The 19,544-nt window shown below is 34.9% G+C and overlaps 1 protein-coding gene across 1 annotated transcript in view; it reads left to right on the forward strand.

Annotated features, from left to right (window-relative positions):
* SLC37A1 (solute carrier family 37 member 1) overlaps positions 1–19,544 on the forward strand; it is a 103,908-nt gene that overhangs the window by 53,104 nt on the left and 31,260 nt on the right. The window contains exons 9-12 of the mRNA XM_036744148.1: positions 8,484–8,567; positions 13,341–13,472; positions 16,213–16,303; positions 16,821–16,883. Coding sequence (XP_036600043.1) covers positions 8,484–8,567; positions 13,341–13,472; positions 16,213–16,303; positions 16,821–16,883 — 370 coding nt within the window. The remainder of the gene's footprint in view (positions 1–8,483; positions 8,568–13,340; positions 13,473–16,212; positions 16,304–16,820; positions 16,884–19,544) is intronic.

Raw genomic sequence — 19,544 nt, forward strand, 5'->3', positions numbered from 1 at the left:
TAATTAATTTTTCTTAGTTTACAAGACTCAGTTCCACAAGTTTTTGAGTTCCAAATTTTCTCTCCCTTCCTCCCCTCCCCTCTCCCCCACCAAGACAGCATGTAATCTGATATAGCTTCTACATATACCTTCACATTAAACTTATTTTCCCAATAATCAAGCTGTAAAGAAGAATTATAACTAATGAAATGAACCATGAGAAAGATGTAACAAAACCAAAAAGAAAAGAAAAAAAAGAGAAAGCAAATAGTTTGCTTCAATCTGCATTCAGATTGCATAATTCTTTCTCTGGATGTGGGTAGCCTTTTCCATCATGAGTCTTTTGGAGCTGTCTTAGAACTTTGCATTGTTGAGAAGAGCCAAGTCTATCAAAGGTAGTCATCACAGAAGCACTGTGTCTGTGGTTGTATACACTACTCTCCTGGTTCTGCTCCCTTAACTCATCATCAGATTATATGACTCCCCAGGTTCTCAAAGGATTTTTTTTGGGGGGGCAGGGCAATTGGGGTTAAGTGACTTGCCCAAGGTCACACAGCTAGTACATATGTCAAGTGTCTGAAGCCAGATTTGAACTCAGGTCCTCCTGACTCCAGTGCCAGTGCTCTACTCATTGAGCTGCCCCAGAAAAAAATCTCCAAGGATTTTTTAAGAGAAAAAGAAAAAGAGAAAAAAATTAGAAAAACTGTTCACTACCATAGAACAAATCTGACATTATATACTCCTACTTTTCATATCTATGGATCTTCTACCTCTATAAATGATTTTGGGGAAATATCTTCTCAAATCTCTTTTCTTTGGGGCCTAGTTTGTTCTTTATAATTTTTCATCATTCTTTTTTTTTCCTGCCATTTACATTGTTGTAGTCACTGTGTAAATTTATTTTCCTGGGTCTGCTTACTTCACTTTGCATGAGTTCAGGTAAGTCTTTCCACGCTTCTATGTGTTCATCATATTTATTATTTCCCTTACAATCATGTGCCACAATTTGTCTAGCTATTCCCCAGTCGACGGACATCTATTTCATTTTCAGTTCATTGCTATGACAAAAAGTACAGCAATAAGTATTTTGGCATATATGGAGCCTTACTTTTTTGCCAATGACCTTTTTGGGGTTGATGCCTAGAAGAGAATTATCAGGGTCCATGAATATAAACATTTTAGTCACTTTATTTGCATAATTATAAATTGCTTTCTGGAATGGTTGTACCAGTTTACAATGCAACCAACAATTCATTAGTCTTTCCACACATGCAGCATTCCCATTTTTGTCATCTTAGCCAATTTACTGGCACAACCTCGAGGTTATATCGATTTGCATTTCCCTTATTATTAGTCATCTGGAGCAACCATTTATATGAATCATAATTGTTTAAAATTCTTTTTAGAGTTATTTGCTCATATCCTCTTTGACCACTAATCTATTAGGGAATAACCTTTGGACCATTTGCCAACTTCTGAATTTCTATGTATCTTCGATCACAAACCCTTATCAGAGATATTTGATTTATTTTTTCCCTTCCCTTTCACTTCACTTCTTTTCTAGATGCATAAATTGTTTTCAAGTTCATGTAATCAAAATGATTTATGCTATCTTTTGTGCTTGCCGTTTCCCTCATTTTGACTAAGAATGCTGGCCCTGGAATTAGGAAGACTTGAGTTCCGACCCAGCCCCTGTAAAATAGAGATAATAATCGTAATTACCTTCCAGGGTTATTGTGAGAATTAAATAAGATACTATTTGTAAAGTACTTAGCACACTTCCTAGAACACTGTAGGTGTTGAACAAATGCTTGTTTGCTTCCTACCTTCCTCCTACCCATGGCTGTGAAAAGTATCATATCTGCTTCTCTTGTAATTATTTTATGGCATGGTCTTTAAAGCACTGAAACTTACTGAACTAAGTATACCATAAATAGATCTGCACTTTAGCAAAAACCACTCTACCTAACACTTATGTACGGGGAGAGAGGCTTGAGGCAAGGGCACTGAACTAGAAGCTAGTCCAATAGTTCAGATGAGAGATGATGAAGGCCTTAATGAGATTGGTGTCTGGGTGAGTGGAGAGGAAGACACATTTGTGAGAGATCTTTAGTCCTCAGCTTCTTCATCTAGAAAATGAGATCTCAAGGGTAGGGCGCCATTGAGTGCTTCACTCCAGTTAAAAGTACTTGCCTTTGTTAGGTAAGAACTTTCTTTGATTCAGTCAGTCAGAACTGAATGCAAAGAGGGCATGTACCCCACCTTGAATCTAGGCACTTGGTTGTGCCTTGATGAATTTATATAAAAAGGGGGGCAGTATTTCAGAATTAGGGAGATTCTGAAGGTCTGGAAATGGAGAGGAAGTCATGGAGGAAACCTGAACTGAACAGAAAAAATCCAGAGACAACCAGTGGAAGAAGAAAAGGAACATATCAAAAAAGGAACTGTGTCAAAGAAGGGAGATATCAAGGAGGGTCATAGGTCCTATAAGCATCTCAGAGCAGAAGACTTGGACTGATCTACCAGTTTTACCTACTTACCCAAGGATTGAGGGAAGTTCCTAGAAAAGGTCTGCTCTATGCCCAACTCTCCCGCAATACATGTGTATCAATAGAAATTATAATATAATCTGCTGCTTTGTTGCCCAGATGTTTCTGGTAACCTGAATTTTGCTTCAACCATAGAGAGGACAGGTATTAACTAGAAGGAAAGATAAATGCAGAAAGTCAAACTTGTATATGAATCCCCTAATGAGGGATTCAGCAAATCTGATCAGAGCAAATACCTAACTTTCCATCTAAAATGGAGTAAAGCATATGGATGTTAGGGACCATTCCATTGTCTATAGGCCTAAAATTATTTGATTATTGTAATAGGGCATCACAAGAGGCTGTCTTTCCTGTCTCATATTTTAATTCTCTCTGAAATTACAGGAAGAATTGTTTTTTAACAAGAGTTGGTGGTTCAGGGAAAATTTCCCATGCCATACTCACAATATTAATTTTAAAACATCTCAGACAATATCTTAGGCAACAAATACTTGAATTGTTTACCAAGTGAAGAGGAATAGCCACACTGCTTTTAGAACATAAAGACATTTGTAAATCTTACAGAGAAAATAACATGAGTATAAGCAGTAACATCTTATTAAGCAAAGAAAAACAGTGGAGGGTAGAACCTATTTGTCAAAAGTTTGTCAAGAGAACCAATGAAGCAAAGGCATCCAAAGGTTGTTTAAAGTCTAAATGGGAGAACAATAAACAATTAAAATGGAAAAGATCGAGGAAGATTACTATAATAAACTTTTTTTTCAACATTAAGGAAAGTAAGATTATCTCTCTTTGATTCTAGCATTAAATTTCAAGATGTCCTTGTAGGGGAGATAGAAACAGAGAACAAAGATATGGAAAGTATCCAAATAGGACTAACTATAAATGGAAGAGAACTATGCTGGAAATGATGCATTTGTAAAGGTGTTGAGTGATTAATACAGTATTTATCTGAGGAGAATGGCTTCTTAAAAATTTCAAAGGGTGTGCAAAAAAAATCTCTTGTTAAGCTATAGACCTCGTTAAAATTATAAAGGATGACTGAGGAAAAAATCAACAATTCTTAGTGTATGTGTATGCCTAATTTGCCATATATACAAAATCTTCATGAGAATTATCTATACATGAATGAAAGAGCTGCTTAAAACTCTTAGGACCAGGAAGCAAAATGAAAATAGAAAGAATCTGTCACATCCAGAAAGAAATCTCAAAATGAAAACTCCCAGAAATATCATAAGCAAAATTCAAAACTTCCAGATCAAAGAAAAAGCCTGTAATTAATCAAAAAGAGTTAAAACTACCAAAAACAATAGCAGTCATCACACAAGACTTGGCAGCTGTGATTTTTGAGAAGAGGAGAGTATGTGATACAATATTCTGAAAGGCAAAAGAAAAAAGCTTATAACTAAGGAAAATCTATTTGAAGAAAATATTTAATCCTACAGGGGGAAAATGGATGTTTCATGTAATAAAGATGACTGATTTATGTAAATTAATAAAAGGGAGTGAAACAAAGTTTACATACTGCTGATATATATTGCTCCTTTACAAAAATTGGTGATGTATTGGGGCATAAAGACTTCACCAAAAATGTAGAAGAGCAGAAATATGTCATATGTAATTTACTGATCACAATTCAATAAGTATTATATTCAATAAAGGGTCCTTAAAGAATTAAAAGTTAATTGGAAACTAAATAACATAACTCTAAAGAAGTTGTGGGTCAAGAAAATTTATAGAAATAATAGAAAGTTTTATCAAAGAAAATAACAATAATTAGGCAACATACCAAAACTTACAGGATGCTGATAATGCAGTTTTTAGGGTGAAAATTCATGTAACCAAATGCTTTTATCAATGAAACAGAGGGAAAAAAATCAATTAATTGGGCACACAACTAAAAAACTTTAATGATAAATCAAAAATCCTCAACTGAGCAACAAAGAAAAATTCTGAAAATTGATGACCAATAAATTGGAGACAAAAGTCTATTGAATTGATAAACTACAAACTTTAAAAAAAAAACCTAACAAAATAGGGGGCAGCTAGGTGGCACAGTGAGTAGAGCACTGGCCCTGGAGTCAGGAGGAACTGAGTTCAAATTTGGCCGCAGACACTTGACACACTTACTAGCTGTGTGACCTTGGGTACGTCACAACCCCAATTGCCCTGCTTCCTCCCCCCACCCCCAAAAAACTAACAAAATAAAGAGCTAATCTCATTTTTTAAAAAGATAGGAAAGCTACGTTGTTTATATCAAAAATTTAAAAACTTACAACAATTATAGAGAATATAATGAAAATTATCAGAAACTCTTTTGCCCAACGATTTCTTAATATCTTTATTTTCAGCCATTCCATTTAAAGCCTCTTCCATGAGATAGTTATTGACTTAGAGTCTGTCTTTCAAGGCCCTAGTCTGAGAGTAAAAACTCATTATGAGTAGGTATTGTGTCATTCTTTGTACTCATATCCCCAGAACTTAACACAGTATCTAGCATATAATTGGCACACTCAAATACTTCCTGAGTGATTGATTATGTCACACACAGCCTTTCAGGCAAGCATTATTCTCCTTGCTTAATAAATGAGTGAGCTGAGATTCAGAGAGGTTAAATGATATATTTACCCATGTGCCCAAGGAAAGTAAGCATTAGTAGTGGGAAGGGATACCAGGACTCTCCTGACCTGAAGTCTTTCTACCATAATATGGTGCCCTTCTTAAAATAGTATATACAGTGACAGGCACTGTGACATGATAGTTAGCCATCTGGCCTCTACCTCAGGAAGACCTGGGTTTGAGGACTGCCTCAAACCTTCCTTGATTTCAGTCAGGGGGTTACTAAATAGTTTACCTCTGATGGTATTTATCAAGAGTTCTTATACGATCTTAATAAATGCCTGAGAGACTCCCTATTGGAAGAACATTTTTAAGGACACATTTTGGTCTTCCAAGACAAACACTTTTCTGTCAAATAATAAACAAAAGAAAGGAAAGATAGACGGGGAAAGGAATCAAAAATAGTATTATTACTCAAGAAATGCAATCAAAAGTTCTTCAATAACTACCTAAAAGCTATCAACAATGAAAACAATCCTATTTTCTCATCTCTTTAAAATTTTTGAGAATGACATACACAGTAATATATCTTTGAAAAAATAAAAAAGGAAGAGTAGTCACAAAGAGTTGGATGCAACTGAAACAAATGAACAACAAAAATCAATGATTCAAACACCCCAGGGAAACCTAAACAGATAAAGATTCTCTATTTTTTAGACCTTATCATATAGTTGCTAGATTGTCCTTTGAGTTGAATACCTCAGCAAATATATATGAGATAGGGACTAAAGACAGACAACAGGATTCATAATTGAGAAGGAAGAGAGTAGGTTAGATTGCATTTGCACATGCTTGTAATCTCTGCTACTAGGGAAGACTGAGGTTAGTAGATTGCTTACTTTCAGAAGTTCTGAGCTACATTAGCTGACAGATAGTCACACTCAGTCCAGCTTTAATATGTTGAGCCCTATGGATCAGAGGGATCATGCTACCTAAGGAACAGCAAACTGATACAGGTCAGAAACAGAGCAGGTCAAAGCTTTCATGTCAATTAATAGTAAAGTCAGGGCCATAAGTGGACTCTTGGACTTACAACCTGGATGAGATAGGGAGAACCAATACAGAAAAAAAGAAATAAAAGAAATTTCATAAAGCTTTCAACAATTATAAATTATCTCCAAGAAGATACAAAAATGATATCATTCTATTCCTTTAAGTCAACTTAAGTCTCCTATGTGTAAAGCACTATGTGAGACATGGGAGATAGGAAAACAAAAAAGAATCCATACCCTCAAGGACCTTACATTCTACTGGAGGGAGACGTACATGAATAAGCATAATACAAAGTAAAATGAGGAGAGAAAGGACTAAGAACTAGGGGGCTGGGGAATGCTTGATTGAACAGATGACCTGAATTGAACCTTGAAGGAAGATAAGAATTCTAAGAGGTAGGATGAAGGAGGAGTAAGGAATGGCTTATCCAAATGTACAGAGAGATAGGATAGGAAGTATTTAATGACTAGTAGTCCAATTTGGCAAGAATAGAGATCATGTGAAGGGCAGTAGTATGAAATAGGGTAGAACCAACTTGTAGGAAGCTTTAAATGTCAGGTAGAAAACCACCAAAAGCAGTAGAAAGCCACTGGAGACTTTCAGGCAGGAAACTGACATGATCAAAACATTTCCTTGGAAGATTATTTTTAGAGCTTTTGAAAGACAGATTGGAGAATGGGGAGACTGAAAACAAGGAGTTTCATAGTTTTTAACTAACTATACTTATAGTTATGCTGCATGATTGGCTATGAATCTTGTAACACGACACTCTTCAAAGTATAAAAATCGTAATTGACCTAAAAGGCAAAAGGTGAGACATAAGGTACTTAATCTTTTAAGTAGAAGGTAACATATTTTTAGTGATAACTTATGTGAAAGTGACATAAAAGGTATTACTTAGAATATATATGATTGGAGGGTGCTGAGGACAAAAACAGGTTGGAAAATCCAAGCTGACATGGACTGAAAGGAAGGAGAAAGACATAGGGAGGTATTTTCCTGGCCTAGACACTCTAAAGCTTTGGTTCCCAAGGTTTCAACACTTGCTGTTACTGTACCGAGGGAGAAAGGGAAGTGACCAAGAAAAGAAACTTTTTTTAAATTTTAATTTATTTATTTTTAGTTTACAGCATTCAATTTCACAAGTTTTTGAGTTACAAATTTTCTCTTCCTCCCAGCTCTCCACCCAAGATGGCATATAATCCGATTCAGGTTCTACATATACCTTCACATTAAACATTTTCACAATAGTCAAGTTGTAAAGAAGAATTATGACCAATGGAATGAACCATGAGAAAGAAGAAACAAAACAAAAACAAAAACAAAACAAAAAAAAAGAGAGAGCAAATAGTTTCCTTCAATCTGCATTCAGAATCCATAATTCTTTCTCTGGACGTGGACAGCTTTTCAGGAAAAGAAACTTTTAAACTCTGAACTCTAATACCAGTGCAATGAGTTTGCAGTAACATAGCTCAGTAATGTGTGTCAGATCAAGGGATAAATTGGAAAATATTTACAATTTGATTCGATACTCTTTTATTTACTTTGCACTCTCTTTTTATTAAATGCTTTTTGTTCTAGCTTCATGTTATCTGTCTTAGTCTGGCAATTTATCTTGGGATGGGAGTGGAACAATATGCTTAGATGTGATTCTTGATACTAATCCAAAGTAGGGCATCAAACATGGAAAACAGCAAGTGGTCCTTGGGAACCAAACAGGAATTAGTGGAGAATTTGTTAAACTATTTGATTCTGCCTTGTTAAAAGCCAGGAGTTTTCGGTAAGATTTTGACCCATGTTCTATATGTTCATTTGATTGTTTTATTAACGTTAGTAAGTTTATAATAAAACTTTTTTAAAGAAAATATGTGATTGTAAAAGGAGGTAATTCATGTTGCAAGAGTGAGGAATTACAGATGAACAGACCAAGTGTTCATACAAAATATAAATAAATCTAAAGGAAGAGTCTCAGTGTATTGGACAGATCTACTTTGAAAGGGACAACGTGAATAAGAGACCCAAAGCTTAAGAGGGTGTGGATGATTGGTAACCTCCAGCAATGTCAGGAACACATATATCAATTTGATGATTCATCTACTGAAATAAAATGACTTTAGCTGACTTTTACTACTCTCTCCACCCACTCCAATACACACAGACATTTTACATTCTATTTTCTGTTTGTGGTCATATGTTTATACTATTGGTCTTTTAGTGCTTAACATTCTTAAATCATTCTCCATTGTATCACTTTGTAAAAAGAGTAAGTTTGGCTTGAATTTTGTTTGTTGATTCAAGAATTATTTTTTAACGTGGAATGCAATGTTTTGTTTTATTTTTCAGAGCTCAAAAGGCTGTGAGAATGGTACTAATAGATTCAGAGTGCAAAAACAAATTCTGTACACCAAGGAAAGTAGCAAAAATCTGGTAAGTCATAAAGGAGGGTCATTTTCATAGAATCACATAATATTTTCTCACTGCCCTGCAGAAGTCTATGCCAAATCCATAACTGGAAAATCAATTTCTTAGTGAGTCACACTGTATCTGTTTGGCAGAAACGAAGTTTTTCATTCAACAGATATCTATTGAGTGCCTACCATACTCCTATCACTAAGCACTCAGTTCATGTTCTGGGGAGAAGATACAAGTTGAAGAAAGTATATTCTTGTCCCCAAAAAGTTTACAAGATAGTACATTGGAAGAGAAGGAAGTATAAGACAAGTACAGAAACACAGGACAGAATATGGTAAGTTCCATAATAGATATTGTTGTTTGTGAGAACAAACCCCAAAATCCGAAATACTTTTAAGAAAGAAATTTGTTAGGTTGTTTGGTAGAGGAGAGCTAGCTGGAAAGGAGGTATGCCTCCTTCTTGTCCAGGTTCTGGAAGGTTTACACTATAAAGGATTTAGACTAGGGTGTCTGCACACCAACCATAAAACCACAAGAACACAGTTAAACTATTTTGTTGAGAGGGCAACTTGAAAGCAGGATAGATTGAGATAGATAGGAGTGACTGAAAACATCAAGTAAAATTTGGGGAAAACCAAAACACAAAAAAATCCCAAACACAAGCTTGGGTGGACCCTAAACAAGACCTATGTGTGGGGATACAAAACAAAAATGCTTTGGGTAGATCTAGGACCTGGGAGAACCTGAAATACCTTGTAGCCATCTGGGGCATTCCTAGAGTTACTAGGGTCAGGTGACATTCTGGGTGTGGACAATCCTTAATCACATAGGATTTGATTTTTGAAGTATAATAATTTTTCCTGAACAATATGATAAATCATTTTCTCACAATATACAAAAGTACTATATAGAGTAAAAAAGAAAAGAGTTTATTTGTGGTTGGGGAATCAGGTAAGGCTATAAGATTAAATGCTGGATTAAAAATCAAGTATCTTAAACAGTAGTGTCAAAGTCAATTAGAAACCATACATAAGGAACCCTGCTGGCTGCATGGTGACTTCATTTTAAAATATAGTATTATCAATGTTAATTGTGTTTTTATTTAGCTAAATATGTTCCAATTACATTTTAAACTGGTTTGGGCTGCATTGTTTGACAACTCTGGTCCAAAGTACATTTGCAATTCTAAAATGTTTTCTTCTGGTTTTGCTAGTAGCTTTTAATTTTGCTTACTCTAGTCTGTTTTCATCTTGTGTTTTCATTTAAGTGGGAAGCTTGAAAAGGATTTATAAACTTAACAAGCCTGTATTTATACATGCAAATATTCCATCTGTAAAGGAAATTTAAGTGTAATGGCTACTGCACATTCTGAAACTGGGATCTGAAAAGAGTGATGATTTATCTCTGAAAGTGATTCTGATTACCAAATATTTAAACATTTTAATCAGTTGGTCAAATTTCAAGGGTTTTCCCTTTGACTGCTACGGCTTTACTTAGTACTAAGGATAGACATTTCTTAATTTTTATTATGGAGCTATTTAAAGTAATACTCATGAGATTATTAGAATTTTTAGGAACTGTAGGAATAAAACTAATTTACCTTTAGAACACAGTTTTCTGTTTTCTTTAAAGAAAGAATAGGTCAACATGTTAAATCTCCTAGATAGTGCTATATTTTGGGCCTTTGTTTGCACACCTTTGTGTGACTCTTAATATGGTTGGGATTTTTTTTATTCTAAATTAGTAAAAACCCTGAAACAAAGATTTTTTAAAAATTTGAAATGAATACTAACTTTAGTTTATATTCATTTAATTAGTATTTAAATTACAAATGATGACCTTCATGTACTGTTTTAAAACGCTATTCTGACTTCTGGTTTCTAAGTAAGGACTGCTAATATTGCTCTCTCCTTAGGGATTTTAGGACAAAAGTAAATGCTGGGTACCCTAGTGATGTCCATATTATCTAGATGTGTTTTATTGTATCATAATTTTTCTGTTCCCTGTATTATATATTATTTCCACATTCTACTACAATGCTTTGACTTTGAGTGAAGGCTTAGCAATAGATTGATACCAGCTTAGCTAAATTCAGAGAGGTTCATTACCATAAAATTGGTCAAGGTACTGACAGTTAATTTTTGAATTCTTGTTCTAAAATTCCTGCTTTATTAAATTAATAATAGACTAATAGTGATGTCACATATACATTTGGATAAACACTTAAAAGGTAAGTTGTTCTAGCCAAAAGTCTGATGAAGATTCAGTTCAGCTGTATAATCCCACTAAAAAAACTCAGACATCCACAGCTAGGAGTTTATCTTTAGCATGCTCAAATATTTCATACCTCTTACATACTGGCTAACTATTGTATTTATGTTTTCCTTAAAGGCAAAGGCCATGTCTTATTCATCTTTGTATCCTAACACAATGATTTGCACATAGTAGGGGCTCAATAAATATATATTCAACTAAATATACACAAGTTATGTTTTAAAAAGACTGGTTATTTGAAATAAATATTTCATAAACATAAGTACATAAGATTATCAGAGGCAACCTGGCACTATGTGGACAGTCTGTTTGATGGGCTGTGTGACACTGTACTAACCACAACCTCTCAGTATTCTGGAAAACTCTCTAAAACAATAAGTTACATAATAACTAATAGTATATATTGGTAGTGGAAATTCTCTACAGCTTTCTAGGAGTTCTCTAGAATGCTGAAATCACAGGTCTAACAAAAAAAAAGAAAAGAAAGCTATTGAGTAAAATTGGGTTCCTATTATGAGACTACTGTCTAAGGAATTCAATCAACCATTGCATTTATTAAGCATTCACCATGTGCTAGGCATGGGATTCTCAAGGAACTTACATTCTAAACAAAGAAAAACCAAGTACAAGCATAAGTCAGGAATATAAAAGAGTAAGTACAAAGTAGTTCAACACAAAATAGCTAAGGAGGTAGGACACCATCAGTTGGAGGAATCAGGAAAATTTTTCTGTAGAAGGTTGTACTTGATCTATGATTTGATGGAAGAGAGCATCCTGTGAGGGGAAAATGAGGACAAAGTGTATTCCTGTCACAGGAAAGTCAGTGCAAAATCCCAGAGACAGTAGATGGAGTGCCATATCTGAGAAACAGAGAGAAGGTTATATTGGCCAGATCATGAGTATAAGATGGGGAGCAATAAACAATGAGGCTACTGAGATAGAGTGAAGTCAGGTTAGGAAGGGCTTTAAAAGTTAAACAGAGGAGTTTATATTTGATCCTGGAGGAAATAGGAAGCAGCTAGAGTTGATTGAGCTAACCAAAGGAGTTAGTGTTTAATTGGAGAGACAACAGAGAGGCCTTGGAATTTATTTAGAAAGAGAATGCTAATGATCAAAGCTGGGCTTAAGGATCCTGACTGTGGCATCAGTGTGGAAGAAGATAGACTAGAGTGGGAAAAGACTTGAGGCATGGAGACCAATTAGGGAAGTGCTGAAACCATCTATAAAGGCCTGAGTGAAGGTGAGGAGTTGAGAATGATTCCCAGGTTATAAACCTGAGAAACTGAAAAAATAATGATGTCATTGACTGAAATAGGGAAGTTTGGATGAGGTATGGTTTGGGAGGTATTCCCAGATAATCAGTGAAAAGCCTGCAAGCATACTTTGAAGTAACAGATATACCTTTCATTTAAGTGCCATAATGCTGCAAAGACTCCTAAGTGAGATCCACAGTCATGCAAAAGAATTCTGCCTGACGATCCAGATGGCAAAAACCAAGAATGAAGAAAGTGTATTTTCTAGACTTTGATGTACAGTGAAATGGACAGCTCATAGATCTGTTCCATAAGTACATAAATCTTGGATGACACTGTAGACAGAAAATTAATTAAGACTGTAATTTAAGAACATTAATAGATTGCATTTGAGAAATCAGCTAATGATGCCAATATCTTCTTTGAAACAAAGTCCCCATGTCTTCCCAGTAATGTTATATTGCCGTAAAGCATAGACTACCACAGTTTGTAAAAAATTAAAGTTTGTAGTCACCCAAAGGGTAACAGAAAGATTCCTGATAGAAGAGAATTGGATGCAGCTTTTCAATAAGTAGTGTTATAAAAGATATTACCTAATAAATAATATGGCTAGAAAAGGAAGTAGGTTAGTCACAGTGAAAGGGAGGTGTGCATCCTGTTTGTATGCACACAAAGATAAGTAGAGGAAGACTGCCAACATATTGGGTAGAACCCCAATGAATTATTTACTGGAAGACGTGAACAAGAGCCTCAAAAAAAAGTATGTGGATAAGTCATGATCTTCATGATGGGAGAGAATATCTACACTGAAATGAAAATCACAGATACTATGAAATCACGGATCCATAGCATTGTAGAAGTATTCTGATATCACACATGCATAGCCTTATAAAAGTATTCTGACCCAGAAAGGGCTACTTCCTTAGCCAGTGTTTGCTTTAGTATTCAGAAGATCCTTCATCATTGGTACATTTTCCAACAGTACAATTTGTGCTCCATCCAATCTGATAGTGCTGAGCACCCCACCATTAAAGTAGGCTGCTTTTGGAGAGCAGGACATGAAATTTATTGCCAGACTCATATTAAACCTCCCAGCTAATTAAAACCTTCGAACTTTTAAATTCCACACAAATAGTCTCTAAGAAGGTGAGGTTACCTCTATGCCATAATGAGATATTTGAGAGTAACTTTAATGATAGAATCAGTGTTTGATAACTATTAACTAGAATATCTTTCTTCTTTAAATTGGATTTCTAAACAGGAACCAGAAATTCAGAGTTTGTTATCAGATGGCGAAAATGGTACAATTCCACCAAAGTTTGTCACAGTGCTACGTGGTGATGGAGGAAATGGGATGGCAGCAATCAGTTTCCTAGGTGCTTTGAGAATACCTGTAAGTGTGTTTCTAAAAGGGGTCAAAGTCTATTCTTTGTGTCTCCTATCCGATATTATTTTATAATACACATTGACAAACAGTTTTGTTTGATTGTCCTACTAAAAAAGAGTTGTATCTTATGAATTATATAGAGCAAAGAAAACCAGTTTAGAATATCGTGGTATGGTAGATATAGACACATCCAAATGTATGCAAATATATAGAGAGATCAGCATTTACTTTTATTAATGTTTAAAAAGGAGCATAAAAGTGTTAGTTTAATTAACAACTTAAAGAAACTCTTAAATTGTTTTAATTTCTCTTTATATTTGTCAGGCTTATTTTTCCTTGCCATCTTAGAGTACTAGTGAAAGGAGTATGAAGGTGTGAAGCTCTGGATAAATTTAAGAAGGAAAAAAATTTTAAGGCAAGAAACCATAGTAGACTTTTCTGGGAAGTATAGAAGTCTAATAAATATTCTCAGATTCCCTTGGCACACTTCATCATGTGCCTGCATTCTTTGTGCAGGGTTCCTGCTGTTAGCAAAGTACAGAAAATTCCAATGGAAGCATATGCAGAATGGGGTGGAAGGATGAAGCAAAGTAGGGGTCTTTTTTAAATCTTAGTAACTTTTTGCCTTGTGCATATAACCAAGAATGGTATGGAAGGGAATAGGGAAGAGAGGAGTAACTCAGATACCAGAGAATGAGTTCCTGGTGCCTTAAATTTTTGTGTTAAAGCTATTTGACAAGATGAACAGGAACTTCAGGGACCCACAAAAAGAAATTTAAATATTATTCAATACCGTAAACTATAGGATGGGGGAAAGAGCAAAGACTAAGATGATACAAGGAAGACTAACATGCTTTTTCAGTATCAGCAGTTAAATGGTAAAGGACATTGCTTTGTGCTATGAATGTTTTATAAAATTTACAAAGGTTCTACCCTTCCCCTTGGGAATTTAACACATTCAAAATGTGAACATGAACATACATTGGGAAAACATACAAAAGATTCTGTTTGAGAGAGAAAATTCTGTTCATGCCTAATTGAAACTAGAGGTCTCATTACTATTTTCCTCATAAATATTTATTGAGTACTTCCTTTATGCTAGGCACTGGGTGCCTAAGCACTAAGCCTAGCACTAAGGTGCTAGGTATGGGGAAAGGGCAGGGACTCTGTTCCAGGAGCTTATAGTTGACTGGGCATATTATGACATTTACGGATGAATACAATATAGTGAATGAGACAAAGAAATACAAGCGTAGTACTCAAAGAAAGTCAAAGATAAAAAACACTTTCAGCTACTGGGGTCAGTAAAAGATATGTGAAAGATCACATATGAGCTGAGCCTTAAAGGAAGATAAGGTAGGAATGAGGAGAACAAGCGTTACAAATATGTCAGCTGAGTCTTTACATGTGTATAAAAGCAGGAAATTGTAGTCAAGTTTGAGGAATAGCTAATGGCCCAGTTAGACTAAAACCTAGACCGTGTAAAGGGGAATAATGTGAAATGAATAAATTAAATAACAAAGTAGTTTTAGAAAAAAAGTTTAGAAAAATCTGTCAGCGACTTGAGAGGGGAGAGGGGAGGATGAATATCTATAGTCAGGTTATTGAAATAGTCCAAGTAATACAGTCCTATGCTAGAGTAGTAGAAGTAAAAATAAAAAAGAGGGGATGAATATGAAAGGTGTGCAGATAATAATCAACAGGATTTGATAACTAATTCATTATGAGATGCGAGAAAGAAAGAAGAGTCAAAAGCAATCCCAAAGAAAACTGGGTGACTGGTGAAATAGTGAAGTCAGAAGGAAGACAGGTTGAGTTTGAGGTCCTGGATATGAAATTGAAGTGAAGATGGCATTAGTATTCAGAGATATGAATCCAGAGCTCAAAAAAGAGGTCATAAATAGAGATAAAGATTTGGTGGCTATCTGCATAGAAATGAGAGTTGAAACTGGAGGAGTGAACAAGGTGATGAAGAGCAATTACAGGGACCCAGAGAGAATCAGAAGAGTTTCTTAGGCCAAGGGAGGACAGAGTTTCCAGTATGATTAAATGGTCATCAGTATTAAAAAAATTTAGAGATCAAGGAGGACAAGAAATAAATAAAAAATTGAAAAAATATTGTTGGATTTGGTGATTGGGAGGTCACTGATGACCTCTGATGACATCTAAGAGCATTTTTAGTTAGTAGTCACAGCACAAGCCAAATTTCAGGGGAGTGGAAGGTATGGAGGCATCAGTTATAGGAAAAAAAATTAGGAAGTTTGTCAGTGAAATGCGATAGTGATAAGCTGTTAGCAAGATATGTTAGAGAGGTCAGGGAAGACTTTAATGGTTTAAATAATTCAGGGTTAATATAGAATAGCCATTGAACACATAATAAATAGACTTGGTTCTCAATAAAATAAAAAGACAGAAATTTTACTGATAGCCAAGTTTTCAGAGTTAGTTACTTGAAATGAAAATCAGGCTTACAATCTTCTGTAATGATATTGGAATTGGATCCTTAAAAATAGCAACTAGCTCTATGCCAGTAAATTATATTCTCCTTTGCTCAGTCCAGTTCTTTGGATAGATTATGCTATGTTTTGATTGTATTATATTTTGATTTATAGGTCAAGTGCTTTCAAAACCAAACCTCGGTAGAAATTATTAAAAGAGGGAAATAAAATGTTACTTAGTACATTAACATAAGCCTGCTGAAAATGCAAGATAAAAAAATACACCATTAGTTTTCTCTGTTTTTCAGGGAGTCATAGAGTTTTCTCTTTGTTTGTTATTTGCCAAGCTGGTCAGCTACACTTTTCTGTTTTGGCTGCCACTCTATATCACAAATGTAGGTAAGTATCCATTTTGCTGGAAGTAGAAATATTTTTCTCTCTTAAGGCATATGTCATTCTGATGCAGCATCAATCTGGAAATAGGATGCTTTTGATTCCTGGTCTCAGCAGAGATAGCATTGCTAGAATCTCTAAGTGCAACTCTGTAATACTAAATCTTTAATAATTCTGGCACTATGAGACTAGCCCTTGAGAATAGCATAATAACTGAGCTTTTCCTTTGGTTAGTGTTGTTTGTAGTAATTGACTCTGATTTTATACCTCTATGGATAACATACATTTTAAAAAATTGTTGTAACTTAAATTGGTAGTTTTAGTAAAGATATAGTCTTGATTAAGTCAAGATAACAAGATAAATAATATAGTCTTAATTTCAATGTCACACTTGTAAACCAAGAAAATAAACATAGCCCTAACTATTATATGTTTTTGAAGACTCCTTTCTTATAACTTTACCCCTTGATTTTTGGAAGAAAGTCATCACATTAACCAAATGTTCTATTTATCACTTAACTAGATCATTTTGATGCCAAAAAAGCTGGGGATCTCTCCACTTTGTTTGATGTTGGAGGAATCATTGGTAAGTTTGTTGGGTTTTTCTCCTGGTTTGGACAGATGGCTAGTAGACATTTCATGGTCTCTCTTTGTGTGTTGGTTTTAATAGAAAGGCGTGAATATTTTTCTTAAGATCCTGTACTGTTGAACTAGTATCTTAATCTGATTGTATCAGAAAGTACTTAAAGAGTCTTGGGGATGATTTTTCTGTAGCATTTCTTAGAACTGAGAAGTGAAGGTGGGCATAAGATTTCCTGTGCTTTAAAAATATTTCATTCCAAGTTCCGCTAGGGCAGATATTTTAATATTCACGCCTAGTCTGTTCTGAGGATTTGTATACATAAGAGTTAAAGCTTCTCCAAAGTCAAAAGCAGTTTCCGTCCAACATACCTCTAAACCAACTCTGAGTGTCCTACCACCTCAGAATATAAGATCTAATCTATTTTATCATCATATGTCTTCAGAAGAAACTGGCTAGTTAAAGCGTAACACTCAACGGGGAGTTGAGAAATAAGTTCTTACCTCTCCTTGCCACTAACTAGTGTGAACTTAGGCAATCCATTACCTCCTTTTCCTCATCTGCCAAATAAGATTGGATTACATGATTTAGAAAATCCCTTCCAGTTCTCAGAAGTCATGTTTCTATTACATACTGATATAAATGTCAGCTGTCATTGAATATTTAGTCATTAAGTTTTAGTGGAAAGAATAAAAAAGGAAGTAAAAAGGAAAGAATAACAGAAGGCAGTTGGGAATAGATGGAGAGAGATAGGTTGGTTTTTTCCCCCTGTGTAGACAGATCCCAAATCCAGTTTTTTTTAGTGATATTCCAGGTAAGAATAAAAATATTCTATTATTAGTGCCCCCAAGCAGAGATGTCATATACTTGGAGACCTACAGCACTCCTGAGTGTGACCTGAACTGGGAAAGATTTAACAAAATAAATAAAAATACAATAAAACACAGATAGTATTACATTTTAAAGCTGTCAACATATGGCCCTCAGGCATCCTTATGTATAGGTCAGTGGACTCAATTCTATTTGAGTTTGACATCACTGCTCCAGCACAATTGTTTTATTTCAAATAGTAATTTTTCTTCCATTTCTTAGAAACTACATATGACTTGATTTATCCAGCATCAACAATCCAATTTTCAAGTTGCTGCCAGATTGATTTTTGTAATTGCATAGATATGGTCATATTACTTCTGCCCAAAATATTTAGTGGCCTCCAATTGCCTACCACATAAAGTTAACACTTCTTTGCATGGTATTATGGGCCCTCTATAACCTGGTACAAATCAGCTTTATCTCATGTTAGAGAGGCAATATAGTGTCATGGAGATAGTTGGCTTAGGAGCCAGGAAGACATGGATTTAAGCCCTACTTCTAACATATAGTGGCTATATGACTGGGCAATTCATTTAACCTCTCAGTTCTCTAGCCCTGTTCTCTATGACTATGTGTTGTCATTGGCTGAAAATGTACTTAGAATCTGTCTTTGTTGAGAATTGTATGCTTATAGATTACCAGGTGGTTTTGTGTAATTTTTTACTGTGAATATACTTGGAAGAGGAGTGGGCATTAGGATATTTTTTATATGTCTTCATTGTCAAAACAAAACTCAATTAAAAAAAGTATATGCTTAATAAGAGTTAATTAAGTTCTAAGTAAGGGTTTAAGGAGTAAAATCCAGAAGATTTTTGAAAATAATTTCAGAACTTTTTCTTCTACTTAGTTCTGGATTGAGGTATCCTAACCTGTGGATAACTTGCGTATTGCCAGCATACTGTCTTATCTTAAAAAAAAAATGCTTCTTCTCTTTATGTCATTTGACAGTTCAGTGATAATCATTTCCCCAGAAGAATTGCTTCCCTGTACCTTGACTTTCCCCTTTAGAACACCTCAATTTCTGCCATCCTGTAAGTTCCTGTTTATCCTTACCTTTAAGCCTGAGTATTTTTAGAGTACATCTGTAACTATATAATGGAAAATATCCATGTAGGAATAAAGAAAAATCATATTTTAATGTGATGGACTTCCTAGAACTTCTTTTTTTCCTTAATCTATCCATTTCTTATATCACTTCTACATGTACTCTTCATTAAATCATTCATTGATTCACTTAAAGATTAAGTAGCTACTATATAAAAATAGCTAGCATTTATTTAATGTTTTAAGGTTTGCAAAATGCTTTGTGATTATCTCATTTTATTCTCACAATTACTTTGGGAAAAACCTAATGTAAATATCCCTATTTTACAACTAAGCAAATCAATGCAAACAGAGGTTAAGTGACATGCTGGGAGTCACACAGTTAGTAAGTTTCAGAGGCTGGATTTGAACTCAGGTCTTCTAGGCTCTGGGCATCCAGCTGCCTTAATATGTGCAAGAATATATAAACTCTTTTGCTTTCATTCCTCTGATCATTTACTTGCCTCTCCTCCTTGGACAGTAGAGTCATTCTTAAGCTACTTCATCATCATCAATTTTTTGTGAGTGAATGATTGGTGAGGATGTCTGCTCCCAAGGCAGATCTATAACTATTCTGTAGCTTGTTGTCTTAGAATTGCCTGGGCTACGGGGAAAGTCAATGACTAGCACAGGAGTCACAGCCAGTATAAGTGACCTTGAATTTAAATCTTCCAGGATTAACAAAGCTCTTTTCATTTATACCTCCTTTCA

This window comes from Trichosurus vulpecula, chromosome 2, assembly GCF_011100635.1.
Source record: "Trichosurus vulpecula isolate mTriVul1 chromosome 2, mTriVul1.pri, whole genome shotgun sequence".
Lineage (NCBI taxonomy): Eukaryota > Metazoa > Chordata > Mammalia > Diprotodontia > Phalangeridae > Trichosurus > Trichosurus vulpecula.